This window comes from Meriones unguiculatus, chromosome 14 (genome assembly GCF_030254825.1).
Source record: "Meriones unguiculatus strain TT.TT164.6M chromosome 14, Bangor_MerUng_6.1, whole genome shotgun sequence".
NCBI classification, from domain to species: Eukaryota; Metazoa; Chordata; class Mammalia; order Rodentia; family Muridae; genus Meriones; species Meriones unguiculatus.
The window spans coordinates 45,818,311-45,838,914 of NC_083361.1; the positions used below are offsets into that span (position 1 = coordinate 45,818,311).

At 39.0% G+C, this 20,604-nt stretch overlaps 1 protein-coding gene across 1 annotated transcript in view; it reads right to left on the reverse strand.

The window, feature by feature from the left end:
- Gabrg3 (gamma-aminobutyric acid type A receptor subunit gamma3) overlaps positions 1 to 20,604 on the reverse strand; it is a 642,783-nt gene that overhangs the window by 581,125 nt on the left and 41,054 nt on the right. The window contains exon 3 of the mRNA XM_060367236.1: positions 1,770 to 1,837. Coding sequence (XP_060223219.1) covers positions 1,770 to 1,837 — 68 coding nt within the window. The remainder of the gene's footprint in view (positions 1 to 1,769; positions 1,838 to 20,604) is intronic.

The window sequence follows — 20,604 nt, forward strand, 5'->3', positions numbered from 1 at the left end:
AACACAGGATCTTCCTCTGAGGGCTCACAATGCTTTAGGCCAATCTAAGTAGGATCTCTTTTTAAACTTTTAAATTACACATGTTTATATGTATGTTGTGTATCCATATATGTGCATGTATGGATATAGCTCAGATCTCTCTCATCTCTCTCCAGGCCTCACTTACTCACTCAGATACAGGGATGTTTCTTGACAAACATTCACTCATCTTCAATTGAGTCACACGAGGGACCTTGAGACACTGCACCCAGTGGAAAATGACCATGATGACTTCATTGGAAAAGACTGTTCCAACCCTGCCAACCTGCCAACCTCTCTTGAACAAGTTTGACCCTCAGCCAGGTCCTTGTCATCTGTGAGAATGTCACTTAGGATCCTCCTCTGGCACATTTGATTTCTACACAAAAATGCCCAACCAGAGTATAATCTGAGCACAAAGTATATTTCTGAGCTACAGGAGCTCAGCAAACCTTCAGGAACACCAAAGCATCATCTTAACTAAAGTGATGTGTGATTGTGTCTATAAAGGAACTCTCAGTGTTAGAGAGAAATAAAAATGAGACACCAAGGCACCAAGGAAATGTGTGAATCAAAGGCAACCAAACAAAACCCCAGAGTAAAAAACAAACACATTCAAAATGAATACTTTCTTGGCCCGGTCGGCCGAGGAGTTACTTCACAGGTAAGGGGCGATTATATTTTTAAGTGATTTTAATACCCAATGCATCTCCAGCTCATGGACTGTGTGAAGAAAGCTTCTTTTATTCATTTCACCCCCCTGTTCATACTTATAGGTGGCACTGATATTCCTTTTCCATTAGGAGGTTTTGTTTTTAGTGCTATTGATTGCATGTGAAATCTCACACATTTACCACTCAACCATTCCACACTTTGAGATTGTTTCTTTACTTTGAGAATCATGTATAGCATAATTTTACCATGCCATGGAAGCCTTCTGCAAGAAAAGAATACTTTTAATATCTGGCAACTAAAAGAGACATTCTTGCTATCAGTTTGGAGGAATTAATACAATGCACAAAATACTGCAATGGAAATGCATGTTCTGATGTATTGACAATTTCCTGTCCTTTCTATCCTACATCTCCAAGATTCAGAGGCAGTAGACACAGAGAAGTCCCATGTGGGACATTGTTGGCAATATCAAACAAACCTACTCTGGGAATTTTGCATGCATCTAGTCTGGAGGCACACCACAGCTGGCAGACATATCAGGAGGCCTGGCGTATGTGACACATCCTAGCACAGCATTACTTGCTTAGCAGCTAATCACTTTCCATGTGGAATGACTTCTTTCATACAATAGTCCCGTGCCCAATTTGCTTACAAGTCTATAGAAACCCACATCCTCAGGAAAATGATGCATTTGCTCTTATAAACAGATAAATACATCATCAGGAGCTTGCTTAATGACAGAATCCCAACCAAAGGATGCTTTCTACTTACATGCATCACTAATATTAGTGAGGCCAAATAAAGACAATGGCTATGCAACCCTAAATAATTGCTTCTAAAAGGCATATGCTGCCATTATGTATGAGGGTGGGGATAGTTCTTGGTCTTCACAGCAATGCCTCACTGCTGGTGTCACAAGATGTCACTTTTGATTCTTAAGGACCATTTTCAATATTATGTCACTTAACACTGAAGGAGTTAATAGTGGGCTTTAACCCTTCTTGACAAAACTCAGCAGAAATCCAGTGGAGACTGTATGCATGAAAGGGTGCAAGAGTTACCAACGTGCTTCTTACCATGTTTATAGATGACACAGGACCAATGCTGTTAACATAAATGTCCACATCGATCACAGTTGGTTTTACTGTGGAGAAAAATGCATATATGTTAGTACATTATGGTACAGTGAAAGGTGGAGAGTACAGCCCAAAGTCGGGAGGACTCACTCTCTAACAACAGAGGCCTTTGCTACACAGGTGGGTGGATTTCTCTTGGGGACTTAATTTGCATTTAAAACTAAATTCATCTTGTCTTCTTAAATTGTCAAAGGCTGAGAGATTTTGACTTGTATTTATTGAGCTGTGGGATAATAAGACAGCTACCTACTGCAAATTTCCAGTAACAGATGACTATAAAGATATTCTATGTTACTTAAGTTGATTTTATGGCAAAGAAATAAGATAAAATATAAGACAACACATAAATCATTTAATGCCGAAGTTGCTATAAAGCTAAATCACAAGATGAGCAATATTTGAGGTAGATAAAAACCTATACTTTCAAAGCAAAGTTCTATTGAGTCTAAACTCCCAAGAAAAACGAAAACATGGCTTATCATTATCACATCATTATTTAATAATTATAATCATTATTATTAAGCTAGACATAGACATATCCAACACAGAATTAAAGTGATACAGTCAAGAAAATAAAAATTTTGTCAATAAAGATATCACTGTTTCAGCCAGGTGCAGTGTTGCATGCCATAATGCCAGTACTGGGGAAGGTGGAGGCAAGCAAATCCCTGAAAGTTTGAGGCCAGCTTAATCTACAAAGTGAGTTCAGAACAGCCAAAGCTACACAGAGAAACACTCTTAGAAAACAAACAGAAAATAGCTCAGGAGGGAAACCCTTCATCAACATTCAGGGAACAAGGAAGGAGAAAACAAAGCCAATTTTAGATATTTATGCCCAGGAGGAATATAAACAAGATGCATGAACTTTTCCATATGAAGTTTCTATGGAAACAAGATTGTTTGCTTTTGCAATTATTTCATGGGCCTCCTTCAGTTTTTCTGAATTGCTACTCATTCACAAATGGACTCTGCCCTTCGCTTTTGGAACTGAATGGCATTTTTGAGCTTCCAAGCTCATACATTCAGGGATCTACAGCCAGCATAGTGGTTTTTAGACTTTCATGAGATGAAAACAATAGTCATGAATTTGAGACAACTCCCTTAACATCTGTCAACACAACCAAGCCTTGTTAGTTCCAAAGAGCTGTTGGCATTTTGGACCAAAGCCCCACCACAATTCTACTCACTATACAACGACAAATTGCAGCTAAGTAGGCTCAAAACCTGAAACTAGGCTTTTCTCATTATTAAAATGACAAATAGCACCTTCTTTGGCTTCACTGGATACCTCAGTGTTCAATTTCCACACACTACAACCTTACTTTTTGTTGTGCAGACTGTGTGATGTCAGCCAAAATTTTTGCGAAAGGATTTCTGGTTTTTTTCAGAGTATTTATTAGATCCTGGGATTTTAGAGTTAGTTAATCTCATTAAATTAAAAGGGCTTTCAGACACAAAGCCTGAATAGCTGAAGGGGGAAGTATGAAATGTACTGAGTACAATCACATAACAAAAATTTTAACAGAGAGACATTTGGAATACAGACACATGCACACACATCAGCTCATAAATGCTGGGGGAACCACTGGTTTTAGTAGTTGTTGCTAAGCAGAGACATAATAATGTCAGAGGCTCGTTTTAGAATGGCATCTGACAGCTGTGCCCAGGAAGTGTACAGGCCACTCTTCATAATTCAGACACTACAGATACAGTTCTCAAAACTTGGCTGTCAATGAAAATATGCTGGACTTTGAGTCACTAGCATATAACATGAGAATTTTTCCTGTGCTGCAAATCTGTCTAAACAATTGTCGAGCTATATTTTAGGTAATTGGACTGGAGAATTCGATACTACGATGGAGCAGCTGAGAGTGGCCATTGTCACAGTAAATTCTACCAGAGTGGACGCAGGACTAGCCACAGGATTATCATCATGGATTGCTGCAGCCATGAATCATCTGAAGGAATGGGCGGGCATGGGAGCGTTAGCAGACCTTCTGGTGTTGGTCTCCTTGGTTTGCCTGTGGTATATATGCAAGATTAGAGTCTCACAACAGTGTGATGCAACCATGATCATTGAGGCCTTTACAGCCATTGAAGCAGGACATTCTCCCCAAGCATGGTTGGATACCATAAAAAGCTAAAATGTTACGCTCAGGATGCGAGGCTAAGCACTGCACTCAGGGTCAGCTGCTTTGGACCCAGAGTAGAGCATGTCTGGTTGCATGCGGGTTGATGCTCCAGGTCCCGCCTTTGAGAAAAAGGTATCAGACGGGTCTGATGCTCTTTGGGTGGATGACACCTAAATGAACATCGGTACAAAGTCCCAATTTATTTCTAATATCAGAGATCAGACCTCTACTCTTGCCTGATGCGTCTAAAACAAACAGGGGGAACTGTAGAGAGCTGCGGAATGCTATGCCTTAAAGATGGAGCTGGTTTCCGCCTTCCACCTTCCCGATGGTGAGTGCTCTCTGTCACGAACAATTCCACATTTGGCTAAGGATGAGGATCTGGCTTGCTTCCATGTATGTGGACCTATCTGCATTGCCCACGTGGCACGCCTGGGTTGGCTACCCAGAGGCTATTTAAGCTGTGGGCTGGCTTTCCCCAGGGTCCGAGGATTGTTCAAGGTTCCTGAATAAACTGCATTGAAAAAAAAAAAAAAAAGGAAATCAAAATGGGGGAACAGCAGCCTTTTTGGCAAATGACGCTAGAAAAACTAGATATCCAAGAACAAAGGAATAGATTTGGATACTTATACCTTAAATCATATCCAAAAATAAACCCAAAGTAGGTTAAATAACTAACTGTACCTAAAACTATAGAACTATTAGAAGTAAAAATGGGGGTCGGGTATTGTGATATTTATTTTTGTGGTGGTGTCTTGCATTCAATATCAATATCTCAGACAATAAGAAGAAAAATAGATCAATTTTATTACAGTATATATAAACCTTTATACAGAAGGCACAACGGAGTGAAACAGTCACTTAATCGTTGGAGAGACACTTGCAGGTCATGTATATGATGGTTTACTTTCCTAGATATGTAAAGAACTCAAGAGATTCAATGACAATGGACAAGGAAAATAGTCTACCACCCACAGAGTACTGAAAAAGAATCACATGCACCATTAATGATATGGAAAAATTCTCCTTAAATGGCAAAAATTCACTTGAAAAACTCATGTGAAAAGTCTTGGAGAGCTTAGGGATACAAGGCATATACCTAAACATGGCAAAGACAATATATGGCAAGCCTATAGCCAAAATCAACTTAGGTGGAAAGAAACTTAAATTAATTACACTGAAATCAGAGATGAGGCAACACAGTACTTGAAGTCCTTGCTAGAGCAATAAGACAACTAAGGGAGATCAAGAGGATAGATTATTGGAAAGGATCAAATACCCTTTAGTCAAAGCATCACTATTCAAAAATGATATGATAGTATACATAAGTGACCCCAAAAATTCTACCAAGGAACTGCTACTGCTTATAAACATCATCAGAAAAGTGGCTTGATACAAAATTAACTCAAAAAAAGCAAATATCCCTCCTGTATACAAAAGACAAATGGGCTAAGAAACAACACCCTTCACAATAGCCACAAAGAAACATGAAGTATCTTGGTATAAGTGAAGGACTTGTATGAAAAAGCAAGTTAAAGACTTGTATGAAAAAAACTTCAAATCTGTGAAGACAGAAATTGAAGAAGAAATCAGAAGATGGAAAGACCTCCCATACTCATAGATTAGTAGGATTAACCAATGTAAAAATGGCCATTCTACCAAAAGCAATCTACAGATTCAATGCAATTCCCATCAAAATGCCAACACAATATTTTACAGACCTTGTAAGAACAATTCTCAAATTCATATGGAAAAAAACAAAAACTTCAGAATAGCTAAAATAATCCTGTTCAATAAAAGATCTTCTGGAGGTATCTCCACCCCTGATCTCAAGCTCTACTATAAAACAACAGTCCTAAAAACTGCATGGTACTGGCACAGAAACAGACTAGTGGATCAATGGAATCAGATCGAAGACCCAGAAATGAATCCACACAGCTACAGAAACTTGATTTTTTACAAAGAAGCCAAAACCATACAATGGAAAAAAAAGCATCTTCAACAAATGGTACCAGTTTAATTGGATATCTACATCTAGAATAAACATACTAAAATCTGTACACCTAAGGAAGCTAATCAAAAAGGAGGATTCTGGCTAAGATGCTCAATCCCATTCAGAAAGGCAAAGAGGATGGACATTGGAGGAGAAAGAAAACAAGGAACAGGACAAAATCCTACCACAGAGGGCTTCTGAAAGGCTCTACCCTGCGGGGTATTAAGGCAGATGCTCAGACTCATAGCCAAACTTTGTGCAGAGTGCAGGGAATCTTCTGAAGGAAGTGGGAGATAGTAAGACCTGGAGAGGACAGGAGCTCCTCAACAACAGCAACAGAACCAAAAAATTTGGGCACAGGGGTCTTTCTGAGACTGATACTCCAGCCAAGGACCATTCATGGAGATGGCCTGGAACCCCTGCAAAGAGGTAGCCCATGGCAGTTCAGTGATCAAGTGGGTTCCATAGTAATGGGGACAGGGACTGTCTCTGACAGGTGCTCTTTGAGGGGGGAGCAGACTTACCAGGACACAGAGGAAGACAATGCAGCCAGTCCTGATGAGATCTGATAGACTAGAATCAGAGGGAAGGAAAGGAGGACCTCCATTATCAGTGGACTGGGGGAGGCATGGGTGGGGAAGAGGGAAGGAAAGTGGGGTTGGGAGGGGAGGAGGGAGGGAGCTACAGGGGGATACTTTGTGAATAAATTGTAATTAATAACAATAAATTTAAAACAAACAAAAAAGAAAAATGGAAATAGATCCATATTTATCACTCTGCACTAAACTAAGGTCCAAGTGAATCAAAGACCTCAACATAAAACCAGACACAATAAATCTGTTAGAAGAAAAAGTGGGGAAGATTCTTGACCTCATTGACACAGGAGACAATTTCCTGAATAGAACACCAACAGTTTAGACTCTAGGATTAAAGAAAAGAAATAAGTGGGTCCTTATGAAACTGAAAAGCTTATGTAAAGGAAAGAACACTGTCAACAGAACAAAATGACAGCCTACAGACTGAGAGAAGATCTTCACCAACTCTACATTAAACAGAGGGAATAATATCCAAAATGTATAAAGAAATCAAGAAATTAAACACCAACAATTCAAATAATCCAATTAAAAATGGGGTACAGCACTAAAGAGAGAATTCTCAAAAAAGGAATATAAAATTGGGGAGAAATAAAGAAATGTTCAACATCCTTAGTCATCAGGGACGTGCAAATCAAAAGTACTTTGATATTCCATCTTACACTCAACAGAATGGCTAAGATCAAAAACTCAAGTGACAGCAGGTGCAGGTGAGGATGTGGAGAATGGGAAACACTCCTCCATTGCTGGTGGGAGTACAAACTTGTATAACCACTTTGGAATCAATCTGGCACTTTCTCAGAAAATTCTGAATAGTGCTACCTTGGGACCCAGCTATACCTCTCCTGGGTATATACCCAAAAGATGCTCCACCATACAGCAAAGATACTTGCGCAACTATGTTCATATCAGCTTTATTCATAATAGCCAGACTCTGGAAACAGCCTAGATGTCCTTCACCCAATGAATGGATACGTAAATTGTGGTACATTTACACAATGGAATACTACTCAGCTATTAAAAACAAGGAAATCATGAAATGTACAGGCTAATGAATGGAACTAGCAAAGATCATCCTGAGTGAGGTAACCCAGAAGCAGAAATACACACATGGTATCTCACTGGTAAGTGGATATTGGCCATATAATACAGGATAACCATTCTAAAACTCACAGACCTAAAGAAGCTAAATAACAAGGAGGATCCCAGAGAGCATGCTTAATTGTCATTCAGAAGGGCAAATAGAATGGTCTCCAGAAGTGGTTGAAGAGAGAACAGGACAGGAGACTACTATATATGTCCTCTGAAAGACTCCACCCAGCAGGGAATCGAAGCAGATGCTGAGACTTTGGTCAGCCAAGGTTTGGTCAGAGTGCAGGGAGTCTTATGGAAGAGTAGGAGTATAGAAAGACCCAGAGGGAACAGGTACTCCACAAGGGGACCAACAAAGGCAAAAAATCTGGGTCCAGTGAGGGACTGATATACTAACCAAGGATCATGCATGGAGAAAACCTAGACCTCCCTGCTCAGATATAGCTGATAAGCAGCTTATTCTTTATGTGGGTTCCCTAGGAAGGGGAGTAGGGGCTGTCTCTGACATGGAGCTGCTGCCAGATCTTTGATCACTTCCCCTGGCTGGGCATCCTTGCTAGGCCACAGAGGAAGAAGATGCAGGAAGTCCTGATAAGACTTGTTTATGCTGGGGTCAGATGGTAGGGTAGGACAGATGCCTCTTTCTGTGGACTTGGGGCTAAGAAGGAAGGAGGATAGGACTGGGAGGAGAAGAGGGAGGGGACTACAGTTGGGATATGAAGTGAATAAATTATAAAATAAATTCGTTGAGAAAATGTTTATTGAATAAAAATGCAAATGTCAAAAATAATAAAGAAAATTACTCGGGCACTGGGGATGACAGTATGATAGTTCCTCAAAATATTACCTCAAGAATTACCACAAAGTTCAGCAATCCAATATCTGGGTATTTTACCAACAGAAATCAAAAGAAGGGCTCAATAGTTACTTGTGTGTCCACATTTGTACTAAGGCTATTTACAATAACCCAAAAAAAGCAGAAACAACTAGAGTGTCCACAAAAGAAGAATAGATAATCGAAGTAGGGAATATAATGGGATTTTATTTCATCTTTAAAAGGGGTGAAATCTTGACAAAAGGCATGCCATAGATGAATGATGAAGACAGTATGCTTAATAAATGATCCCATTACAAGTCTACATTACAAATACTACATGATTCCATTTATATGAAATATTCCCACCTAGTAAAATTCATGGAAATGTCAGCAGAATGGTGGATGCCATGGGCTGTAGAGTGAGGAATGATGGAATAAGCTTTAATGAGTATAGAGCTTCAGTTCTGGAAGACAAGGAGTTCAGGACCGGGACAGTTGTGATAGAACACAATGCCACTAACTTATATTTCAATAAAAGTGGTTAAAATGGCAAGTTTTATGACATATATCATAAATTACATATAAATAAACACACATATATTAACCATTGTGTTCTGGAAAGACCAAGTCCTACACAATTGAAAGAAGGATGAGGTCTTTCACAGAGGTAGGAGATTCAAGAATAGCAACAAGAGAGGCCAGTTTTCTAGATGAGAGGGGATGAACTCAATTGTAAAGGTAATAAAAAAGACACTAGAACTTTGCCCCACTTATTGGGTGAAAATATATTCACTTGCAGTTCTTTATTTGAGCTCTACCTTTCCTTTCTGGGTGTTTTTTGTTTGTTTGTTTGTTTGTTTGTTTGCTGTTTTTTTTAAAGTCAGAGTTGCTATACTTAAGAGGATTGTATGGTAAACAGGAGCTTGGCCAAGCCTTGAGAAACCTCAGCCACAGACCTCCCATCAGAAGTTGCTGTGACCCTAAGGTTACAGTGTAGCCCATATTTCTCCTCACTTCAGTCCCAAATCCACAGCATAGGAACAAAGGTTTTTGTTTTGTGGTTTTTTTTTCCCCTTTCACTCCACCATGCTATCTCTCACCCTAAAACAGACAACCAAGAAGAGAATGGTGAGTTACTTTTTGAACTGTCAGTACAGAGACAAAACCTGGTGCCCTGAGAGAGGCCCTGCCAGGCTTTGCTAGAGACAATGTAGGTTCAGAATGGGTGATGTGATGATGAACTGAGAGGCATGTAGCTGACACTTGAGTCTCCAGAGTCTGCAGGCACAGTACTTTGTCCTGTTTACTGTCATCACCACAGAAATCCTGTCAAGGTAAAAACTGAAAAGAAAAATCTTAAGGACAGCTCATAGCTTCAGTGCCCCTGAGGCTTGATATTAAAAATTATATTGCCTTTTATTTATTGCTTTTTATTAAGCCAATTTTAGTCCCTTTTGTGAGAAAAAAAAATGCGTTTTTATTTGCAACAAGTTTTATGTCATGGGCTCTGTTCACATATCACATATGTACTTCCTAGGAAAAGTCTGGGGAATGGTCAATAAGAAAGAGGGGGTTGGAGAGACAGAGACAAAGACAGAAAGAAACTTTCTTTCATCTGCCACCAACATCTTATTTCTCAGGTCAATACCATAGCAGGTCCTAGAGAACTCTTGCTTCAGGACCCTCACAGACATAAAACGCTCAAGTCCCTTATGTGAGACTATGTGATATTTCTATATAACCTATACAAAACATTTCTGCTCACCTCCTGATAACAGGATGAGTACTATGTAAACATTATGCAAGTAATTGTTTATTCTGCACAAGTAATTTAGATGTAATCTTTCCTCTGTAGTCCGGATCAATCCTCAGCTGGCTAAATCTACAGATGTAACTAGTGGGACAGAAGGTAGATGGCATTTAAACGTTAACAAATATCTTTAATCCTCCCACACTTAGCTCTTCCCTTTTCAGCCTGGGGCCTATTAGCAGCCATCAGTCTTATTTATTAAGTCAAGAAATACCCCTATAAAACAAGGGCAGCTGTGGTCTTCTATAAGTAGATTCGAGAATGTTGCTTGGCTTTTTCCAAGGTAAAATAGAAAAGCAGATCAAGATGGTTTTTAAAAATCCTCAAAAGTGTCTCTCTAAAACCACAAACTTAGGGATTAAAAGCACGTCATGGTGGCAGAGTACATCATAGGGTATACTAGTCCCTGGATTCGATCTCAACATTAAAACAAACAAAAACAAAAACCACCACCACCAACAACAACAATAGCAACAAAACAGCCAAATTGTGACAAAACCATATATATATATATATATATATATATATACATATATATATATATACCATAGCATGGATTGCTGTTAGGATTTTCAGGAGGCAGCCTAGGCTCAGAATTCAGACAGAAACTACAAAAGGAAGAATATATATATAACCTGTTCTTGGCTTCATCTGGACACATCTGAAGCTCTTCTTCCAGGGGAGGAGGAAGCACAAGAACCCACCCAGAAGGAATGAGGGTTCGGATTTAAGGTTAACCCCCACCATGTCTAAGTGACAAGCCTAAATACACAGGAGGCCCACACATCTAACTCTCATTGTCTTTTAATTGCTGCCTTTTCTGAGAACAGATTCCTAGGTATCTGTGAGTCTCAAAGAAAAATGTATTTTACATGAAGTAACTGTGAAATGAAACCCTTCTCTGAACCTATATATCATGTGGCCACTTTCTGTTTTAGACTAAGACCTCTTGGTCTCCAAACAAAAATAGACCTGGTTTCTGGTCAGCAAAGGCATATGATTCACCATGCTACCTCCTGTAGTATCACTTAAGAAGGGAGTCACTGATAGAGTGGTCTAATGACAGCTCTAGAAAGTGAGAATGTACAGCTATTATAATTACTTAGCTTGTACATGTTAAATGTTCGCCTGAGCTTAAGAACTGTAATATGATGAAGAACTTTAAACATCCTCCAGAACATGAAGACAACTGTGAGTTGATCGAAGAAGTCAAGTGGGAAAAGCTCTGATAAATAGGGACACTCCTGACAGTAGGCATCTGTTACCATGGAAATGATTTTACTTCATGGACAGAAAAAGGCTGAGAGTGACACTGGAGCTGAAAATAAAGGGACTTACCTTCATTCATAAATAAACAGGAAATAGGCAATGATAAAAACACAGAATAGAATAGATGGATACTGGATACAATAACAAATACCCACAGAGAAAGAAGCTGCTATGGTGTTGGTGCAGCGGCCTGGGCATTTGAAGACACTTAAGCTATCCCATAAATGGTACCAATAGAAAAAAACGCAAACCCCAAGGGAGGTCGCATGGTCAGTGGATCACCCCAACTGACTCCAATGGGGTCTGAAATGTAAAGATTTCACAATATCTCTGTCTCAGTCCCCCTATACAAGATGACTGTTAACAAAGCCAACTCAGATGGGGCAGGGGATAGTTTGACTGACTCACATTGAATAGTAGATGCTCAGCAACTTACAGCTAGGTAACTTGGGCTGCCTGCAGTTAGATGCAACTAGAAAACGCACTTTCTAACTTTCTAACCATGTCCACCTTCTAACATGACCTAGTCACTTACATTTCTAATTTTTATAAAAAGATTAAATATGAAAAACTTAAAGAATGGGCAATTTAAATTGAAAAGATAAGCAGATAACACTAATGCATAAAGGCTACTTTCAGTAGCTGGGAATTGGCCTTTCAATCTTTCCTGCCTTTGGGGACAAGAGTGGAAAATCCCATCATCCCTGTGCCTGCTGTCCATTCTTTTACATAAACTACGATTCCTACTGGGCACTAACCAGACTGATCTCCAGTCCATCACATGCCGTGATCTTTACCATCTTCCTTCTGTCTACCGATAACCACAGAGAAGAGGAACATGTAGCCATTACTAAATGGCATTTGCATACAACTCCATGCTGCTTCCCTTTCCGCAGACAGAAAGCTAAGGCAGGAGAGTATGGGACTGTGTGAGGGTAGCTTGCGAGGACTCTGCAGCCTAAATACAAGAAAAAGCAAGAGTTCGAAACTCAACTTCTAGATTCTCTACTTTGGTAGAGAGGCTTAATGCTATCTTGAGGAACAAAGAATCCAGTGAGAATCTATTATTATTTTTAGTATCCATCATCTTCATAATCATCATAATTATCACCACAAGCAATCACTGCAGGCTACTTAAAATTCAAATTCTCTGTCTCTAAGGCTTACATTAGATCTGTGGGTAATATTGAAGTGATAGTATGCATTTTCCCCAACTTGGAAAATTCTAGGTCTCAGGGAATAGGTTGAGAAACTAAAGTAAGAAGTACATAATAGACAAACTTGCTAAGCATTAAGAACTGCCAATTCCCTGCATCAATGCAAACTGACTCAGCTGGTTGCTCGAAGCCCAATTTGGGTGAAGTCAGCATTGTTGGTCCCAGTCCAGCTCTGTGGACTGAGACTTATTGAACAAACTGGCTTTTCTTCTTCTTCTTCTTCTTCTTCTTCTTCTTCTTCTTCTTCTTCTTCTTCTTCTTCTTCTTCTTCTTCTTCTTCTTCTTCTTCTTCTTCTTCGTTTCTGCTTCTTAAATGTAGGATTTACAGCCAGACACTGCCTCACTCACTCCCAGAAAGTGTGGTTGTCAGCTCTAAAACCTTCGGTCTTGTCCCACACATCCTTTCCATATGTGACCTCAGTAGGAGTTCACCAAGACCAAAAAAGACATGTCACTATGAGTCAGATTTGTAAAACATGCAATAAGGCAAACAAAGAAATCCACATCCTTTTTCATGGAAGCAAAATGAAAGGGGTAAAGTGCGTCCTCAAAGGAGAAGAAAGCACGCGGTGATGATGTTCTGAGAAACCATTCTCCAGAGTTTTGGCTAGCATTTACTCAAAGGCTTCTAAATAGCCACTTCCTGAAAGAATTATAACCCTAGAAACCTAGCTCTACTGTCACCCTGTGACCTACCTAAATGACTGGAACTACTGTGGTTTCTCTTCTCCAGCAGGAAAACAGTGTTGGAAGAAACTCTTCCATCTAACGGCTAATTCTATTGATTGTAACAGGAAAGGGAAGGTTTAAAGGGCCTTCTGCCACAGATTCTATGTTCTACATTTGACTAGGAATAACAAACATCAGAATACTTGCACTGGCAAAGCCTGTTCCCACATCAGATTCCAAAGGCCATTTGAATTACATCTTTAAGCAAGGAAAAGCCTGAAGACTCTATGTGTAGCCCTTTAAGTAGTTGGTTAACAAAGCTCACCTCTATTTGTTAAAGGTAATAACAAGGTCACAGCATCGAGAGGCAGAACAGAAAGGTATGATTCTCTCAACACAGAGATGGCAGCTCAGTGACAACATGTGACCAATTAGCTCTGTGGCAAATGCAGAAACTATGACAGGGCTCTGGAACCTATGAAATATAGAAGCAACCATATAAAGCCTCTAGGAAGATTCACAGTCCTCGTTGCCTGAGCCCACAACCTCCAGATTGGCAGAGCACATTCAAGAGAAATGACAACTCCCGAACTTCTTCCTGAGGATGAGAGAAAGACAGAAAACTATTCACCTCCTGACTTTAGCAGGGGAGGCACAGAGACTGCTTTCTGCCTTGTCAGGGTCTAAAGTTGCTAGAAACAGGATAAGTGGTCATGTGGCTTCTGAAAACACAGTCAACATGTATAATTCTTATATATAACTGCTGTTAAGTTGGTATCAGTTTGGCCAGCTGAAGCGTGAAGATGCTCACCAACTTGTCTGAGGACCTAAGTTTGAATCTACATGATAAAAGGTGAGAATTGATTTCCCCAGGTTGCCCTCTGACCTCCATATGTGGTAGCAGCTGTGTATCCTTCTTACAAATAAATAACTGCTTAAAACAGAAATATACTAAGTGACAATTCCAATCAAAATACCAACACAATTCATTACAGACCTTGAGAGAAAAATTCTCAACTTCATATGGAGAAACAAAAACCCAGAATTTCCAAAACGATCCTGTACAACAACAGATATTTCCATCCCTGATCGCAAGCTGTACTACAGAGCAATAGTAATAAAAACGGCATGGTATTGGCATAGAAACAGAATGGTAAATCAATTGAACCGAATAGAAGACCCAGAAATAAACCCACAAACTATGGATACTTGATTTTTGACAAAGAAGCCAAAACCATTCAATGGAAAAAGACAGTATCTCTAATAAATGGTGCTGATTTAACTGGATGTCTCCATGCAGAAAAACGAAAATAGATCCATATTTATCACCATGCACAAAATTAAAGTCCAAGTATATCAAAGACCTCAACATAAAACCAGACATACTAAATCGATTAGAAGAAAAAGTGGGGAAGAGCCTAGAACTCATTAGCATAGGAGACAACTTCCTGAACAGAACACCAACAGCACAGGCTCTAAGAACAACAATCAATAAATGGGACCTTATGAAAATGAAAACCTTCTGTAAAGCAAAAGACACTGTGGTCAGAACAAAATGACAGCCTACAGACTGGGAAATGATCTTCATCAACCCTATATCTGACAGAGGGCTGATATCCAGAATATATAAAGAACTAAAGAAGTTAAACAGCAACAAATAAAGTAATCCAATAACAAATTAGGTACAGAGCTAAACAGATAATTATCTGTAGATGAATATAGAAAGGCAGAGAAACAGTTAAAGAAATGCTCAATGTCCTTAGCCATCAGGGAGAAACGACCCTGAGATTTCACCTTACACCCATCAGAATGGCTAAGATCAAAAACTAAAGTGACAACACATGCTGGAGTGGTTGTGGAGAAAGAGGAACCCTCCTCCATTGCTGGTAGGAATGCAAACTTGTACAACCACTGTGGAAATCAATCTGGTGCTTTCTCAGACAATTAGGAATAGTGCTTCCCCAAGATCCAGCTATACCACTCTTAGGCATATATCCAAAAGATATACAACAAGTATACAACAAGGACATAAAATAGGTCTATCTTATAAAATAGGTCTAGTATCTAGATAAACATACTAAAATCTGTACACCTAAAGAAGATAAACAAGAAAGAGGACCCAGGATAAGATAATCAATCTTCACTTAGAAAGACAAATGGGATGGACATTGGAAGTAGGAGAAAACAAGAAACAGGACAGGAGCCTACCAGAGGGCCTCTGAAAGACTCTACTTAGCAGTGTATCAAAGCAGATGCTGAGACTCATAACCAAACTTTGGGCAGAGTGCAGGGAATCATATGAAAGAAGGGGGAGTTAGTGTGACCTGGAGAGGACAGGAGCTCCACAAGGACCTAATATATCTGGGCACAGAGGTCTTTTCTGAGACTGTTTCTCTAACCAAGGACCATACATGGATATAACCTAGAACCTCTGCTTGGATGTAGCCCATGGCAGCTCAGTATCTAAGTGGGTACCCTAGTAAGGAGAACAGGGAGTGTCTCTGACCTGAACTCAGTGGCTGGCTCTTTGACCTCCCTCCCCCAGGGAGGATCAGCCTTGCTAGGCCACAGAGGAGGTCACTGTAGCCAGCCCTGAAGAGACCTGATAAACTAGGGTCAGATGGAAGGGGAGAAGGACCTCCCCTATCAGTGAACTTAGAGAGGGGCAGGGAGGAGATGAGGGAGGGAAGGTGGGATTGGGAAGGAATGAGGGATGGGGCTGCAGCTGGGATACAAAGTAAATAAATGGTAACTAATATAACAAAAATAAAAATTTAATTAAAAAAAGAAAAAGATTGACTGTATAAAGACCAAGACTCAAATACATGTTCTTTCCATAAAACACACACTTAAGATACATGAGGGAATATAGGCCAAAAGTTAAATAATAAAAAACTATTTCATAATAGAGGGGCACATTTCATCTACCCTAAACTTTGGACAGACAAAAAACTGTCACAAAGTTCAAAGAAGGTCATCACATAATGAGAAAGTGAGTGACTCAGCAGGAAGACATAACAATTATAAAAAAAATGGAAATAATATTAGATTTCCCAGATACATGAAGTGAACATCAAGAGGATGAGGAGCAAAATTCATAGTAAAGGGCAGTAGGAGACATCAACAGCCCACTCTGAATTCCCTGGAAGTCCACCTCTTAGCACAAACCCAGGGTCCTCTAACGGAAAGTTTTTATTGGAAACTGAACAACTCACTACTGAATAAATAATGGGTCAAGAGAGAAATCAAGAAAGAAAATTTTAAAATGTTAGAATTGAGCTGAGCATGGTGGCATACACCTTTGATCCCAGTGCTCAGGAAGCAAAGGCAGGCAGATCTCTGAGTCTAAGGCCAGCCTAGTCTACAGATGACAGCCAGGACTACACAGTGAAATGTTATCTCAAAAAAAAAAAATTAGAACTGAATTAAGCTGAAAACACTATTTACCCAAACCAATGAAACACTATGAAGACAAGTTATACGAGGGAAGTTTATAGAACTATGTCAAAAACCAAACAGATCAAAGCAAACAAACAAACAAACAAACAAAAAAAACTGGAGAGATTTCATGCTAGCAATTGCTATCATACCTTAAAACTACAAAACAAAGAAATGTACAACAGGAGGAGATGACAAGAAATAAACTCAGGATTGTAATTAATTAAAAGCAAACAAAAAATCAAAAACAAATGGTTGCTTCTTTGAGAAAATCATAAATATTGAGAGAACCTTAGCAATATGAACTAAAAGACATAGAGAAAATATACAAATAAAATTAGTGATGAAAAGTAGGACACTATAATAGCCATGGAAGAAATTTAGATAACCATAAGAACATACTTTAAAAATCCATATCCCACCAAACTAGAAACCTAAAAGAAATGGATGAATTTCTGTTACACTCTACCCACCAAAGTGAAATCAAGAGCAAGTAAGCAATTTAAACACACCCATTAATAGCCCCTACTCCCATGAAATAGAACCAGTAATTAAAAGTCTCCCAACCAAAAAGACCCACACGACCAGATGGATTCAGTACAGGTTCTACAAAAGAACTAGAACCAATACTCTTTAAAATTATTCACAAAAGAAACACTGAAGGAACATTTCCTAATTCTGTTTTATGAGGCCCCTATTACCCTAATCCCAAACCACAAGAACAAACCACCCCCACCAAAAAAAAAAGGAAATTATAGAGTAATATCCTTTAAGCATATAGTTACTGCAAACTGAATCAAAAAGATTATCCACCATTATTGAGTTGGCATCATCCCAGTGATTCAGACATGGCTCATAGATTATATTTAATCTACCATATAAACAGACTCAGAGACAAAAATCACATCATCTCATTATTTACAGAAAAGGCCTTTGACAAAATCTAATATCCCTTTATGATAAAAGTCTGAGAGAAACTAGAGATACAAGGGGCATACTTCAGTGTAATGAAGGCAATTTATAGCAAGCCTATAATCAATATCAACATAAATGCAGAGAAAATCAAAGCATTTCCACTAAAATCAGGAACAAGTCAAGATATTCCACTCTCACCATACCTACTCAATATAGTACTTGAAGTCTTAGCTAAAGCAATAAAACAACTGAAGGAGATCAAGGGGATACAAATTGGAAAGGAGGAAGTCAAAGTATATATTTTCAGATGATACACAGATTAGCCCATGGCAAATGAGACAGAAAATTAAAAACAATAGAAAAAAATCAAGTCAGAAGTTAGTTCTCTAAAAGCACCAACAAAATATATCTTCTAGCTATGGAAGAGGAAAATCATTAAGATTAGAAATGAAAGAGGGCAAATTAAAACTGATTTCATAGGAATGAAAAGGGATTCAAACGTTCTGAGCAATTTTACTTAAAACGGAACTGAAAAGTCCAAAGCAAATTTAGATAACCTGGAAGAATTGTACCAATCCCAAGAAACATACCACTACTGAAGCACTAAAATAAACAATCTGAGCTATGCCTTGACAAAGATTAAAATCTCCATGAAATCCACTTAAGAAAAAAAAGCCTGACTTCTACAAGATGTTTAAGTTGTGATCTCAATCCTCCTCAAACTTCTCCAAAGATAAAAGGAGGGAACAGTAAGCTATCACCAACACCTGCAACCATCAGCACCAAACACCAGGTGAGAGACAGTGGGGCCTAGTATGTACCACTTATCTGCAGCATTAGGAACTACAAGACACTTGGTACTGAAAATGGACCCTATTTATTTCTCACAGTATAAGGCATAGGAAATAGTCAAAGCCCAAGCTCTGAACTCTGATCAAACTATTACAACTGATAAGCTACAGAAAATATTTTTGTTTTTTCCTAATTGTTGCAAATTTCTCCAGTATTTGAAAATTAATTAATGTCAGAGTTGGGATTCTGAATATTCTCCAAAAGATCACATATTTTAAGGATTGGTCTCTAGTCTGGCACTATTAAGAGGTGATAGAAACTTTGAAATGCTGAATACAGGGAGGTTTAAATTCACTGCTGTCAGGGAGCTACGAGGTCCCACCTTCTTCCTCTTCATTTTAAGGGTTTTGACCAAAAGGTAATCAGTGGTTTGAAAGAAACAGATCCCCCAGTCATGGCCTTGAACCTGTATAATCATATACAAAAATAAACCTTTTCTAAGTTCATGAACACCCACATTTATTATAGAAATCACAAAGCACACTACTATACTCTCCTTTCTGGGAGCAAGTGCCTTCCTCCCTGTCAACCTCTATTAACATACAAAATTAGCAGGCAAACACTTAGCAACACAGAAGTCTAGCAGCTGAAAGACAAAGAGTTACCTAGGCAGAATTCCTCCACTTTGACAGAGTTTATACTGTAGTGGGCATAGTAGGCATCAATCAGAAAAATTAATCAATAAACTGGATATTTATGATAGTGATTAGTCTGACAAAGAATTAAACTAGGTGCTGAGGTGAAAATGTGATTACAGGAGATCACACCTGCAGCTCTTCTTCCCACGAAATTAAAACAGAGGTGCTTAGTTTTCCATAAGCATATGACCCAGTAGCCCAGGCTGCCACCAAGGAGATGAGTTCCAGAATAAGGTGTGTTTATACAGCAACATTCTTGAAAGTAATCAGAACTGATTTAAAAAGTAATTAAAGACATCAAATTACAGATCCTGGCAATTCCTCAGGGCCCAATAATAATAATAGACAAGAAAACTACACATGCTGAATGATCAGTAAAAGAAAAAATAATAGTCTAAGTGGCACCCAGATAAAAAGGCCCACAGAATAAAGGACGATACCATAAAAAATGGCTGATGTCTCCTGTGAAACAACAGAAAACAAAAAACAGCAACTGAAGATTACTCAAACACTGACAGGAAAAAAAAAATTAATGGCTGGCTCTTTGACCTCCCCCCAATCCCAAGGGAGGAGCAGCCTTGGTAGGCCACAGAGGAGGACATTGCAGCCAGTCCTGAAGAGACCTGATAAGCTAAGGTCAGATGGAAGGGGAAGAGGACCTCCTCTATCAGTGGACTTGGAAAGGGCAGGGAGAAGATGAAGGAGAGAGGGTGGGATTGGGAGGAAATGAGGAAGGGGGCTACGGCTAGGATACAAAGTAAATAACCTGTGAGTAATATAAAAAATAAAAATTATTAATTAAAAAATAAAATAAATTTAAAAATCACCATGATTTATAATCCTACTCTCAAAATATATCCTTTAAAAATCAGGGTGAAATAAACATCTTCAGTCAGAATAACACCTAGGAAGCTTCATTTCCATCATATCTTCAGAATCAGAAGTAGGCAAAAATTCCCATACAATCAACTAATCAGCACATGAAGGACAGTTCTTCAGAAGGGAATGCAGATTACCCAGGGTGCACCTACCTCTATTTAATAACTCAGTCAAAATCCACTATAGCTATACTGTAACAAGCTATCACAGCAAAAGAAAAATGAAGACAATTCAATGTCCTGTGTTGCAAAGAAACCATGAGTAGACATCAGAAATGTACCAGAAACATCATGTGAGCTGTAGAGTTTGCCAAGGTTTACAGTGAAAGCACAGCAGAGAAGTGACCTTTTGAAATGAAGCTGTAAAAATCCTGAGAAGCAGGCAAACCATGCTGTCAGAAGATAGAAACAACTTCCTGGAAAAGAGCAATGCTGCTTCTGTGCCAGATCACCAGGTAACTC